This window comes from Patella vulgata, chromosome 3 (genome assembly GCF_932274485.2).
Source record: "Patella vulgata chromosome 3, xgPatVulg1.2, whole genome shotgun sequence".
Lineage (NCBI taxonomy): Eukaryota > Metazoa > Mollusca > Gastropoda > Patellidae > Patella > Patella vulgata.
Genome location: NC_065881.2, coordinates 58,761,072 through 58,775,058, shown reverse-complemented (window position 1 = coordinate 58,775,058; position 13,987 = coordinate 58,761,072). Strand labels below are relative to the sequence as shown.

The 13,987-nt window shown below is 30.5% G+C and overlaps 1 protein-coding gene across 3 annotated transcripts; it reads left to right on the top strand.

The window, feature by feature from the left end:
- Positions 1-8: 8 nt before the first annotated feature.
- On the top strand, positions 9-13,470 carry LOC126816580 (solute carrier family 66 member 2). Of its 3 annotated transcripts, XM_050543261.2 has the most exons (7): positions 9-145; positions 933-1,126; positions 2,103-2,366; positions 3,008-3,144; positions 4,737-4,763; positions 8,143-8,359; positions 8,781-13,470. In XM_050543261.2, exons 3-7 carry the CDS (start codon positions 2,155-2,157, stop codon positions 8,965-8,967), a joined length of 780 nt encoding a protein of 259 aa, XP_050399218.1. In that variant the 5' UTR covers positions 9-145; positions 933-1,126; positions 2,103-2,154; the 3' UTR covers positions 8,968-13,470. The 3 variants fall into 3 exon arrangements, with proteins under 3 accessions (XP_050399218.1, XP_050399217.1, XP_050399220.1); XM_050543260.2 differs by lacking the exon at positions 933-1,126; XM_050543263.2 differs by lacking the exons at positions 933-1,126; positions 4,737-4,763.
- The last annotated feature ends 517 nt before the right edge of the window (positions 13,471-13,987 follow it).

The following is a 13,987-nucleotide window of genomic DNA, read 5'->3' as shown; positions in this document are numbered from 1 at the left end:
ACCACCATTCGACGGAAGTTGGCTTTAAGAAAAGTAATTCACGTTTACACTTTTTGAGTACAGTTTTAACTGTTCATGTAAATGTTGTCAAATTATGAAATGTTGTTCTTCTGAACTACACTGAACTTGTTTTACGGCTAAGTTGGTAAGATATAGCGGCTGTCCTGTTAAATTTGTTGTTGTGGTTTAGTTTCGTTGACGTGTTATAACTTGTCACAGACGGAGTACTCTGTACTGAGTACTGACAGTAGTACAGTCACACTCTGTGACTCTTATTCATTCTCTCTCAATTGTCACTCAATTGTCATTCTTTTAAACTCACAAATCACACAACATTCGGCCATTCTGGGCATGTTGAAAAAATTCTTTCACTTTGGGTTTTTTCTTCATTTGCCAAAGGAATCATTTCTTGTTGCAGCTGACCCACATTTTTAATAATTCAACACTATTTTCAAGTAGAATTTTGCAATTAAAAACATACAAATATGTTTGAATTGATCAGCCATTACAAGACTCAAACATGCGCAGACCGCATGTTTATTTAATCGCTAAATTCTACTTGAAAATAGTGTTCAATTATTATAAATTTGTGTCAGATATGGTGAGGAATAATTCCTTTTATGCGAAAAATAAAAAATAGAAGGTAATTGTTCCAAAATAGCCTGAGAACAGAGGTGTGGAAGAGTGTTTTTTTGCAGCTATATAGGAAGATATATGAACTGTTAGTGGACATCGTCCGATCAGGGACAGCTCCTAAAGGAGCTACCCATAGATATACATGTACCATTAATTTTTATACTAAATAAATAGTTAATAGTTTAATGCTTGCCAACAGATTGATATTTGTTTAACTGCACGACATTACCGATATGCACAAATAACAAAATTATCGGCCAAGGCTAATACTTATCAGCTTATCTCTATTTTTAAAGGTTACAGTATTGACAAGCAATCAATAATATAAAACTTTTCGCTCTACATTTCCACTTTCACTATTCACCGGCCACCAGAGATTTTTTAAACCATCCAGAAAATTAAAATGTAGCCTAGACATCATATCCAATGTGGGAGCCACAGTAGTAGCTACTAGCTAAGTGAGAAATTGTACATGTATTGCAGCTGGAAGGTAGGGGAATTGTGCTGCCGTTTTTGCTCTACCACCAGTGATCGTTTGACCGAACCACAAGCCTTTAAATAGAGCTTTTTCAGAGGAAAGGGAGGACTAGCTAAAAAAGTATCTGTGCTCAGTAGTATCTCTGTAATATAGAGTTTTATTATGTGGAAAGCTCAAAGCTGTACAAATAGGGTTTGATGAGGCTGGGAAAACACTTTTATGCGATTAAAAATACATAATGGGAGATTAGATAAAGAGCTGGCAGTTCTCACTATAATAGATAATGTAAAGGGAATTTGCTGAAAATTTTGGTCAAATTGATCCACTCTGAATCGAGAATTTAGTGATTGAATTTTGGGCCTAGCCTTGATCATCATTACTAAAGTCGGCATGATAAAAAAACATAGTCTCGATTATCCAATTCTTGATTTAATCATGAATGAGCGTTGAGCAGCAGATTGGATCCTAATCCGGAATATATCGCAGGCTAGCGATGAGATCGAGAGTTGATTATGGTCTGGATAAGTTAATTAATGTCTAATTAATTATTTAGATATCATTTGAGGCCTAAAGAAAGATCTGTGTGGCCGAGTTTACAAAGCATTCTCAGACTTAAGTTTAGAATTTACTCAATTTTCAATCACTGTTTATGAGAAATATCTTTGATCCAAAAAGACAAAACTTTGCACAAAGTTTCTTATTGATGTATTTGATACATTAAAACAACAAAAGTTTTATAAAGGGCTATGTTTTAGTAAAAGTAAGGCCAACAATTTTGAGTAAATTCTTAACTTAAGTCTGAGAATGCTTTGTGAACTCGGAGCCATAGGCAGATTTTGCTCTTGCATAATGTGTGTTGAAAGAGTAGTAAAATGTACTGTAATGTACACAGAATTAACCAGTTTTATGTATTAAAATATATCTGCAAGTGGGATTTCTCCTTTAGAATATTTTGTAATACAAATAATATAATTATTGTTATTTCCAGGTACAGATTGAATGACATTGAATCAGTCTTAGAAATGATGGTTTAGATTGACATGATGGAAAAATTACATTTGGATATAAAAATGCCTGAAATAACACTTATAAATCTTGTAAATTGGGTAGCTGCATCTGCTATGATATTTGGCGGAGTTGTGCCCTTCATACCACAATATATGGACATAAAAAGAAGTAAAAATGCAGAAGGATTTTCACTCTTCGTCTGTCTAACATTACTAGTAGCCAATATTTTAAGAATAATGTTTTGGTATGTATTTGTTATATCATATGCCCACATTTAACGACACATCAGTCTGTTGCTTTTAAATGCAGTAGAGCTATGTTTTGTTTTAAGCCTTGTATGTGTGTGACTTTCTAAGCTAAATCCATGAGATTTCAAATGAGCTTAAATCTTGATTCTTGACATAGCCAAATTTTTCAAAATAAAGTAGTGATGGCAAGAGTCTTTCCAGTTTTAATGAAGCTTGGCATGCTTCTTTATATATGAGTGAAATCAGATGAGTTATTTACATACAAAATATGTCAGAAATACAATATCTATCTTGTGAATGCACATGTTTTTTGATTCATTCTGCTTATATTCAAACCCAATACTTCTACAATGTAATGATTATTTCTACAAAACTAAAAAAAATTGTCTGTTAACTTTATGAATATAAGTTTTTGAAATAAGACTGTTCGCTTTTATGGGCAAGTTTATTTAGTGAGGTGACAAATTAACAAACTTAGTTTTAACCAATTTACTTGTATAAGAATGGTAAATATTTACTTGTATAAGAATGGTAAATATTTACTTGTATAAGAATGGTAGATATTTATTTCTATAAGAAGAATGGTAGAAGCTAAGTTATTTAAATGTGAGCCCATATCATTCTGTATTTTTTTCAGGTTTGGTAAGCATTTTGAACTGCCATTATTAGCTCAGAGTTTTATTATGGTGTTTGCTATGTTGGGTTTGGTTGAGTTATGTGTTAGTGTAAAACGAAATACAGAAATTATCAGCTTAAAACCAAGAAGATTTTTAGGTTAGTGTTGGTAATTATTATTGTCATATATGGTACTGCATTGGAAGAGAAAATTTTGATTATATTAAGGACGAAAGAGGCAGTGGTATTCCAGTTATCTTTGACCATATATACAGGACCTGTTTGTTGAAGAAGCCAGTATGTTAATATCTTTGCTCAATTCAGGCTTTTCGTTTACAAGAAATTAGGTCACTTAGGTATACTTACCGGTAAATATAAGAAGCTTGGTGTTAAGTTTATACAAGGACCGAAAAACATTTAACAGTCTATGTCAGAGTGGATAATTTTAAAACATAAAAGTACCACTGCCTCTTTCAAGCTATCATGAAGTATTGTTACATTTAGGTTAAGACGATATAGGCCTAACAGTTGTAAATGTAGTTTCTATGAGGAACAAGCCAGATTGATCAACTGTGTATCTTTAAAGTAGCTAAGTCTCTAACTCAGTATCATTAAAAAAGTCTTCGACACTGAAAACACAAATTATTTGTCAATTTAAATCAACATTGATGTTGTGGTCTTCCTCCTGACTAAGATGGGCTTCTGATATCCAATATTTAAGACAAAATAAAGATTTTACCATTGGTACACGAATCGTGTACTATAATGCGTTTCAGCGCCATTTGTAACAAGGGACTCAAAGAACGAGACTAGACATATCCCACAAGTCATGTCAAGCGGTGACATCATATTCTTAAATGGAGAGCATGCGCAATAAATACTTTCGATGAAGACTGGCATAACCAGATGCTAGAGAGGAATAACCAGATGCTAGAGATTGCCATTCGATTGAGACTGGCATATTTCGCTAAACATAGCTAATTTGAAATTAAGAGTAAAAATGGAAACGATTTAATGTAAATCAGTTTAAATACATTCATATCACATTATTATATGTGTTGCGACCCATTTGTGTCAATTTCTAGGTCCCAAATATTAGCGATTTAGCTCCTTTAAGGTCAAAAATATGTACCATGCACATGCAAGAAAAACAAAGACCTTCATGAAGAATGGACTGGTTGTACGAAAAAGATAGAATTGTTATTACTTTATTTGTCTAAGACATAAAATGACTGTGTTTAATCAATAGAAACTTTACGTGAGCTTAACATGAGGTAGAATTAATCTGTTTGAATAATTTTTGTACCATGAGACAAAAAAGCCTGTTATTGTCACAGTGATTACCCTTGATCACTGCTGCTCTTGAGTCTGAAGTTGTCACCTGAATCACTTGGAATTTTTTTTACAGTGTTTAGGTTCAGGAGGCTGACAACTCAGCAGATGTAGGTGTATATTTTGTTACCTGGCAACCCATCTTTAGCTAAATGAAAATACTTCATGATTAGTTTGTGGTCATTGTTGGAAATATTTAATAAATTCATTTGATAGAATTAAATATTATGGTTTAATTACATTCAAATTTATTTATTTATTTATATGTGTGACATGATTGTGGGGCTTGAATAAATTTGAACAAACGTTTTTATTATAAATAATTTTGTCTGTCTTTAAATACTTTCTACCCTTTATTTATGTATTGACTAACTATTCCCATTAATGCATTACTATTTGATTCAATTTCTTTTATACAGATTCTAACTCATCACATACATTTCTTGGTAACTTTTTCTTCATTTTTTAAAAAATTTGTAAAAAATATATGTTGTCTTTCTTTAAATTTCAATCATTTTCTTTTTATCATTTTTATGTATCATTTGTGTCAATTTCCCCTAAATCCTTTTTACCTTTATAATAATTGGTAAGCTTTGTCATGAACTTTTTTGTGTTCTATTTATGTTTCTTGACAGTTAAGTAGGTAACTACATAGGATCCAACAACATTGTCACAGTGTATTAACTGATTAGCTAGGTATAGGGGTCAAATTTGATAAGATGTTTGTTTTATCAAGGGAAAAGATTTTGTTTTTTTAAGAACATAAAAAATGGACTGACAGCCTACTTTTGTACTTACTGTCACACCTTGTCCAACTAATGATAATATAACAGAAGACCAAAATATCAACAGGATTATATAGAACAATCTGACAAAAGAAATTTGGGGGCTGTGTTGTTACTAACGAGCAAAGAAAACCCAGGCATCATGTCCCATTGGTGAAGGGTATATACGGAGTGCTTTTATGACATTTTACGTATTATTTTAGATGTTTAATATAATTAACTCGGCTTCATCAATTTGTAAGTTAACTCATCCAGAGTTAACAATAGAAATAGATTGGCTAGTTTTTGCTACTTCCTTGAATTGATAAAAGCAAATAGATATACTGGTACAACATTATGACCTTAGAATACAGATTTCTAAATTAAAATCAAACCATCAAAATTAGGTTAAAGCAGTTGTGAAAATTATCTACTTCAATTATCTTCAAATTTAAGTCTTATACATACATGTACTGAACTGAACTTGAAAAAACAGGTAAATATGGTTTGGATAATTTTGGCGAAATCAGATGAACATATAGTTTAGTTAACTGGAGGTTGTATGTATATGTAGACATAGCTTTTTAAATTCAGTTCCGAAGATTTTATATAGCTTTATGCAACTGATTAAATGTAGTCAAGTACATTATATTGAGTTGCCGTATATAGTAAATTATACGCAGATGATTTGTAAAACTATATTCCCCCACCGACATTTGCTTTATAGGCTATATGCTAGTCATGTTTATATATTTATTAAAGATGTTGTTTTAATTCTTATGTTGTGAGTGAATTATAAAATTGATACTGACTGAACGATTTGTTTATTTGGCATCTAAATACTAAAAATAACTAATACTAATTTTCTCTAATCTTGTTAGCTATGCCTAAATTGTATAATTTTTGCCAAATCTATTATTTTACCCGTTTTTTATCTGTCAATTCTACGTCCAGCCAAATCTATTAACATTTTAAAATCTATTATTTTATACATTTTAAAATCTATTATTTTATACATTTTAAAATCTATTATTTTATACATTTTAAAATCTATTATTTTATACATTTTAAAATCTATTATTTTATACATTTTAAAATCTATTATTTTATACATTTTAAAATCTATTATTTTATACATTTTAAAATCTATTATTTTATACATTTTAAAATCTATTATTTTATACATTTTAAAATCTATTATTTTCAATTTAGATATCATTTTTGTTTACCAAAAATATGGTTGTATATTGTCATCACCCAAGTTTGTCCATCCATTAGTGTTTGGCATCCACAATTGCTTGTGGTCGTTCTCGAGAGGTTAAAGCTATTGTCCGATTGACTTGAAATTTACAAACACTGTTTATGTTAATGAGTCCAATAAGTCTATGAATGATTTCTGATATATAATTTCAGTTATGTCCCTTGATCTATGTTCTTGAGATGAAAAAGCCTATAAATTTTAAACAATTTATTTTATTTTTATATTAGAGCTAGCACTGGCAAGAACTAGGAACTTAAAAAATTAGTTTTTTTCTCATAATTTCTTCATGGGTTGTTGCCCTTGATAAGGTTTAAGTATGTTGCAAATACTCCCACTGTCTTTACCTACAAAAGAATAAAAAATACACAGTCTACACTGCATGTAGTTGGACGAATTACCTGGCAACCTATCTTATTTTCAAACAGTCAAAAGATAATTTATGAGTGCTGTATAGATTGTGTTCAAAATAACCCATAAAATTCAGTCTAAATAATTTGTAACCCATACCAAATTTGATTTCAATCTCGCATAGAAAACCAAAAAGATTCATAAAATTATAGGGAATCATATGCCTGAACTTTATCCATATCTTAAATATTCAAGAATATTAACTCATCTGTGATGATATACATTTTGACCTATGGTTGCCTCGCCCACTTCCTATCTCCCGTCTTTTGAAAAGGCTGGTCCACACATGCTTAGGCGTGAGATTGCATGTACTGTATTATCTGTGCTCAGTGAATGAATCAAACTGGCTAATGCACAGACTTTTTCTACACTTGTTCCTCTCTATTCTAATTATGAATAGTTTCAAACTGAGATCCTCTCACTCACAGTCTCGTATAACAACTGTTCGTCTTCAGAAGAATTATCAGTCAGCTGAAAATAGTCTGTGTACCACTCTCTACTTTAGCCAGAATCCATTACTGCTCTCCTATATTTGTGTCAATTCCCAATTCATCAAATCTCTGTTATGGATCAAGCATAGCTGAGATCTGTGTGTTAAAATTGTATTTGAAATGTGTTGAACCAGTTAGTGGAAACCTACATTGTCCTTGAAGTATATCAAACCATGCATGATACCACTCCCTTTCCAATATATGTACAGTATTAGACAATGTGATTGCAAACATTTTAATTTTTTTTTTAAATTGCATGGCTGTATGTATGCAATTATATAAACTACAGAAGCTTAATAAAACTAATTTAGTCAAAATAGTTTTATTATCAGTGTCAAAGTTTTTTCTTCTATTAAAGATAGTGAATAACTTTATGGCATGTACATGTATAGCATGAACTGACTAAAAAGTATATTGTTACTAACCATAAAAGTACAATTAAATGCTTATTTACTGATTGATATACATATTAATAGTAAATATCTAAAATAGTTTTTAAAACAATTTTTTGCAAATTGGATTTCTTAATTTGTCACACACACATTGTGTGATGTATATGTGTGTGTGTTTTTGTATCTTAATTATAAGGGTTGATGAACAGTAGTTCTTATCAGAAACTAAAGCTAAAGCAAACTGATATTTGGATAAAAATATTATTTTCGTCTGAAAATTTCACTTATCATGGATAAAAATTTAGACCTAGACCTATAATAGTATAATACTAAGGGCTGTTACCATGGTTGCAGCCCATAACAATAATCCCACCTTTTTAACCCCCATTTACTTGTATAGAATTTACATTATTTAACAATACCCCTTTTCCTTGATTTAAATATTTCTTTTGTGAATACTTTAGATAATACATATTTGGATTTATAATAATTGTGTTTTTCTATTCCAGACTTTGATTGGTCATATTTTTGGAAATGGACAGATTTTTTAAGTTATGTAGAATTTACAGCAACTTTTATATTAGTTGTAGGAGTTTTAACATATATATTTTTAACCAATGCCATCTATGTTGAACTAATAGGATTTTTAGCAGTGTTTGCTGAGGCTATGCTGGGTACACCACAGTTTTACAGAAATTTTCAAAATAAATCAACAATAGGAATGAGGTATGTTTCATATCTTTATAATATAATTATATAGAACACACTTGTCTGTCCATCCCTTTCAACCATTCAATTTATCTTTACAAACTCTCCACACACAGCAGGTGAGTACTGAAGTGGTGCCTTCTGTTATAAAGAAATTTTTGGCATTTTAATTTTTAGTTTTCCATGCATAAAATTGGGTATTGCTTCTGAATCGAAATTGTATGGGACATTTTGAACTTTGTGCTGGACATGTACATGTATGTTAAAAAAATATAAATCAAAAATAGACAAGATCTGCAACTGATAAAATGACAGGCAGCATAGGAATAGTGTCTTTAAGGAGGGATGTTTGCCTTGGGGGCATTTTGTCCTGTATCCATGTAAGCCGGACTATATTTTTTTTAATGTCAAACACAATATATTTTTCTTGTATTTTCAGTATTAAAATGGTTGGCTTTTGGACATGTGGTGATATATTTAAGACAGGGTATTTTATATTACGTAGTGCACCACCACAGTTCTGGATATGTGGAATGTTACAAGTTTCGATAGATATGTGTATTTTACTTCAAGTTTATGTTTATAAAAGTCCCCCAGTTAAAGTATTAAAAGCCGCACAAAGTTAGTGTTTAATATATAAAAGAACTGATTTTAATCTTAGCTTTCATGTTGTGTTAACATTTTTTATACTTCAATTTCATGTTCTGTAACTGGATTCTAAGCCTAGTTTATAAATGCCTCTTATGTCTTTCTAGCTCAGTCTAATTAAAATAAGATTATATTACAATATCATTGTGACATACATGTAGGGGAGTCGGTTGACCGAATGGTTAGCACGTGTGTGCTGTATGATCAGGTCTGTCATTGAGTCAACTAGCGTGACAAGGAGTAGGGTCACTTGTCCAACCATGTGGGTTTTCTCCGGGTCCTCCCACTGCTAAAGACCCTACGCGCAAGCGAATTATTGAAATAAAATTGAATCACATGTTAGTCCCAAAATGACCTAGTTTGTGTCATTGCTCTGTCTCTCTCTCATTGTGACTTTTACCCTACACTGAAACTTAGTGTCAAGCACATCTTCAGCCTGATATTGATGTGTGTGAAATAGCTTTACCATCCATTTCCATTGAAGTGATATTGCCAATATTAATAGCAATGAGCATTGAGCATGTCAGTCAAATGATGTAATCCCCATACCACATTCTCAAACACGTTATAGGCAGTATTTCTAATTGGGTGACTCAGAGACTGAACAATGTTTTGTATAATTTATTGCTTAAGCTTAACCTTAAAGAAACATAGATGGGGACTTGTCATGTCCCTATAATATGCCCACCAGAAGCACAGTCATCTACACTAGCTCTAAAAATCATTGTGATCAAATCCTGTAGGGCAAACTGTGAACTCAGTGTCAAACTTGAACAGTTAAAATGTGAACGTAAAAGTAACTCGACACCTAACGTGTTCAAAATTTACGATCCAAAATACGTTTCTTCCTTACACCATAATAAAGTTTTAGAAATTCTATCAATAACAAACATGTATCACATTCAAAAGATTTCATCAATTTGAATGTAAACTGGGGAATATTATCTCCTTGATATCCGGTTGAAAAATTCTGAATTTGGAAAAAACAACAATTTGTTTACATGGAGGCTGCTATCTGATGTACCTTGGTTTCATATCCCACAAACCACAGACCCAAATACTGCTACAGACAAATCTGATTGGCCAATTAGTTCATATGATCTGAATGTTGTCTTCAACAGAAATATGTCATACATGTATGTCACAGTGAAGTACAACAATTAACAAAACAAATTGATATCTGATTTTAATTAGATTGTTTCTAACCATGTTTTCTTTTAAATGATCCATTATGAATAAACAATAACATAATGTAAAGTAGTATTTTTCAAAAATATTTTTCGTAAATAAAGTTTAATTTATTGGACATTTATTTAAAATGTTTCTCTTTAGAAAGAGAATTGTTGATAATTTGCAACCATGCACAAAATAGTTTGAAAATCACTAGTTTGCTTTATTATTATGATTATATATTGTGAGCTATACGTACAACCACCTGTTCATGTTAATGTATCAACATATTTTTATGTAATACTTGTTAATTGATACATGTAAATACTGACCAACCTGGTTTCTTGAAAAATATTTGAGGAAAATGATATATTTCATACCCATATATCCCTTGACAGCAAGAACTACTACTCCATATTGTAGGACTGGCTGTATATTTGTTCTTAGATATTCACATGACTCAAATTCCATTGTATCTCAACAGTAGCTCTATCTATGCACCTAACATTTGAAATTTAGACAGAGAGTCGATACTTTAAAAAAAATATATATTCTCCAAATCAAAGAAATCTAGTCATTTTCAAGTACTGTAATAGAACAATTCTATGACGACCTCAAGGAATTTTATGAGAAAATAACAGTACATTTTTGGGGTGAAAATTAATGGTGTTGATGTATCTGTATTTAAATTAGATGTGTTGACTTATTTTGTAGGAAGGTTATCTTTGTTAGACTAAAACGAAAATAAAATTAATAAATATACTGATTATCAATGAACTGATAACTTAATCATAATTTTTAAATTATATTGATAAATATATATTTATTATCTCTGCAATCATGACTTAATTTGAAGTAAACAACCACCTTAAAGATACTTTCTTGCGTACAAAGTACTACAAACTGTGTGATTTGATGATATATTTTTGACTAAAAACATACATAAACTAATTAATCTATCAAAAATTTGCTTCAAATCCCTCTCAAAACTTTGTATTTGCAGGGAGATATCTCAAGCTATAAAAGATCTATTTTTACAAGCCATGGTTGTCTCCTTGACCCATTACTAATCTTAAAACCATGACCCATTACTAATTAATTGAAAAATGCACATTTAAAAAAAATGTTTTTTTTTCCATGTTGACCAAAAATAAAAAAAAGATCTCTTTATGCTAACAGTTGATTGAATGAGCAAATTTAAGTCTGATCAAAAATGTTAACTTATATGAGTTTAATTTCTTAAAAGTTTTCATTTATTGTAGAGTTTAATACAAACATGATAATTTATTAACATTACCCTCATTATTAAAGAATAATTAAATTAATATGTTTATTTCAATTCTAATGACATAGGAATTAGATACAAAGTTTAAAAAAAAATTTGAATGATCTCATTTGTATGTACACATGTTATCTTTAGCTTACCATGTTAATTGATATTGTGCATCACAGCAATTCATATTTCTAGAGTGTAAATTTTTCATAGATCTTGCTCAATTTATAAGCTGGGTGTTTAATATACACTATAGTGATATTTTGTGCCATATTTATTGACAAGTAATAATAGTAATGGAACAACCACTGCCAGATTGTAAGATTTTATTTGGATGTACAATTCATTGTATCAAGATATTTCTTACCCCTGTGCAAATATATGCTTCATTACATAATGACAAGTTTTTACATTCAAATATACACATTTTTGACTTTTCAAATCTATGTGAACAGTCTCGCTTGTTGTGCCTTTAACTAAAACATGTAATTTTTGTAATGTTTTGTTACTGAAAATATTGAATTAATTACATTAAAACGTAGTGGCTTACTAGTACTACAAATATTATTTGTGTAACATAAAATATATAAAAGTTTCTCACCATAATTTTATATGATTACTCTTGAATAACAACCTAAAGCAGATAAAATATCCAATCCATATAATATTAATAGTACTAAGTATATTTATGTAAAATTATATAATTCAAAGCAGCATTATGGAAGATTAGATAAGAGCTGACAGTTCTCGCTATAATAGTTAAAAAATAGATAATATAACCGGAATATGTTGAAAATTTCAGTCAAATTACTTCACTTTGAGCCTAGGAATACTCATTTTAATAACACTATAGCCTCATTGGTCATTGTTACGATAATAAACAAAGTCTCAAGTCTCGATTATCCATTTTTACGGTTAATCATCAACAGCCGTTGAACAGTTGATCGGATTCAAATCTAATGAAAACTGGACTCAACAGAGGGCATCGAGAGTTGATTGTGTTAATAAATGTCTAATTAATAGTTTATATACCTGCTATAGGCAGATTTAGCTCTTATATAATGTATGATTAAGGGACCACTCTTGTGTTTCAACCTTCTGTTGTACAATTTTAAAATATTCCGAGGAACCTGTAAATACTGAAAAAAATTATATGCATTTTATTTATCAAAGAATTTTGTTTTTACATTCTTTAAAATGGTAGTTCATTCCATGAATATTTATTAATTTAAGGATAAAAAATATACTTATACAGTATTATTGATATGATATTTTGATTTACACATTCAATATATTTTTAACATTCTTTCATAACTTCCAGTGCTCCTTCTGTCAGTTGACTCGACAAAAGCAGTTTTGTAATTAAAGATATGTTCCTTTGCAGATAATAAGGCTATTCTTGTGCAACATATATCATATTTTCTTCTGACCTAGAAAATCAAAATTATCCACAAACAGTGATAAGCTCACAAAAAGAAGAATGGAATCCTCAGTGACAATTGCATGATTGGTAGACAACAATCATATTTACTTCTTGATAATTGATTCTGTGAGCTAGTGGGTATAGATTTCAAATTGCTTCCCAAAACAGACACAAAAAAGTTCAAATCCAGAGATAAATTTGATGAAAATCAATAATAATCCACTTTTTGTTTTTTTTTACAAGAATCTGTTTTTTCACTCACAACACAGACATTAGATATTTCATTCAGCTTTTGCCATTATAATTTCATCTGTATTATTATATAATGTGTTCAATACTGTTCATGCTAGTGCCAATGCACTTGAATTAGTTTAAAGACCCATTTAAAGTTTAATGACACAAAATGGCAGACATTATTGAATCCATTGAAATGGTGTACAATATTTACATGCAATCTATTAAATAACATCCATTTATTTTTTCTTATATATGGAAATAAGAGTAAAATGTACCTCAATAGTCAATAGTATAATCTGTGGATCACTAAATAGACAAGAGTGTACCAATTTGTGTATGAAATTAAACTTTACCAAAATAAAGATATTTTTAATTTTACATGGCTTTATTTTATTTTTCTTAGGGAGTGCTCGATTGTCAGTTCAGAACGTCCCGTATTGACAGAATTCCAATCAAATAATACAGAATTCAGTCCTGTCACAGTTCTGCCAGTCCTGACAGCTGCGGTGGTGTGAATAGAATCGTGACGTATTTTAAGTAACAAATATGTTTCCAGCTGCCATGATTGGTTGAGATATTTTTATGCAGTCGGCACATGAGTTGTACTCCGAAATTCTCCTTTTCACTCGATAGACACTATTTTCGGAATTGAGAGAATTTAATTCCGGATCGTTCAATCGAGTATCCCCTTACAGATTCCAAATTCATCACTGAGCCCGATTGCCAAGTAGTCAGTTCTTGAATTATTTTGGTCAGTATCTACGTAAACCTGTGTCTTTTACATGTCCTTATAATTAGAAGCTGATGCCTGCTTGTAAGGTGTCTTTCATCATCACTCTTTTGGTAAACTGTACATGTATTTATTGTCTTGATCAAAAGATGTGATGTTGTTTAA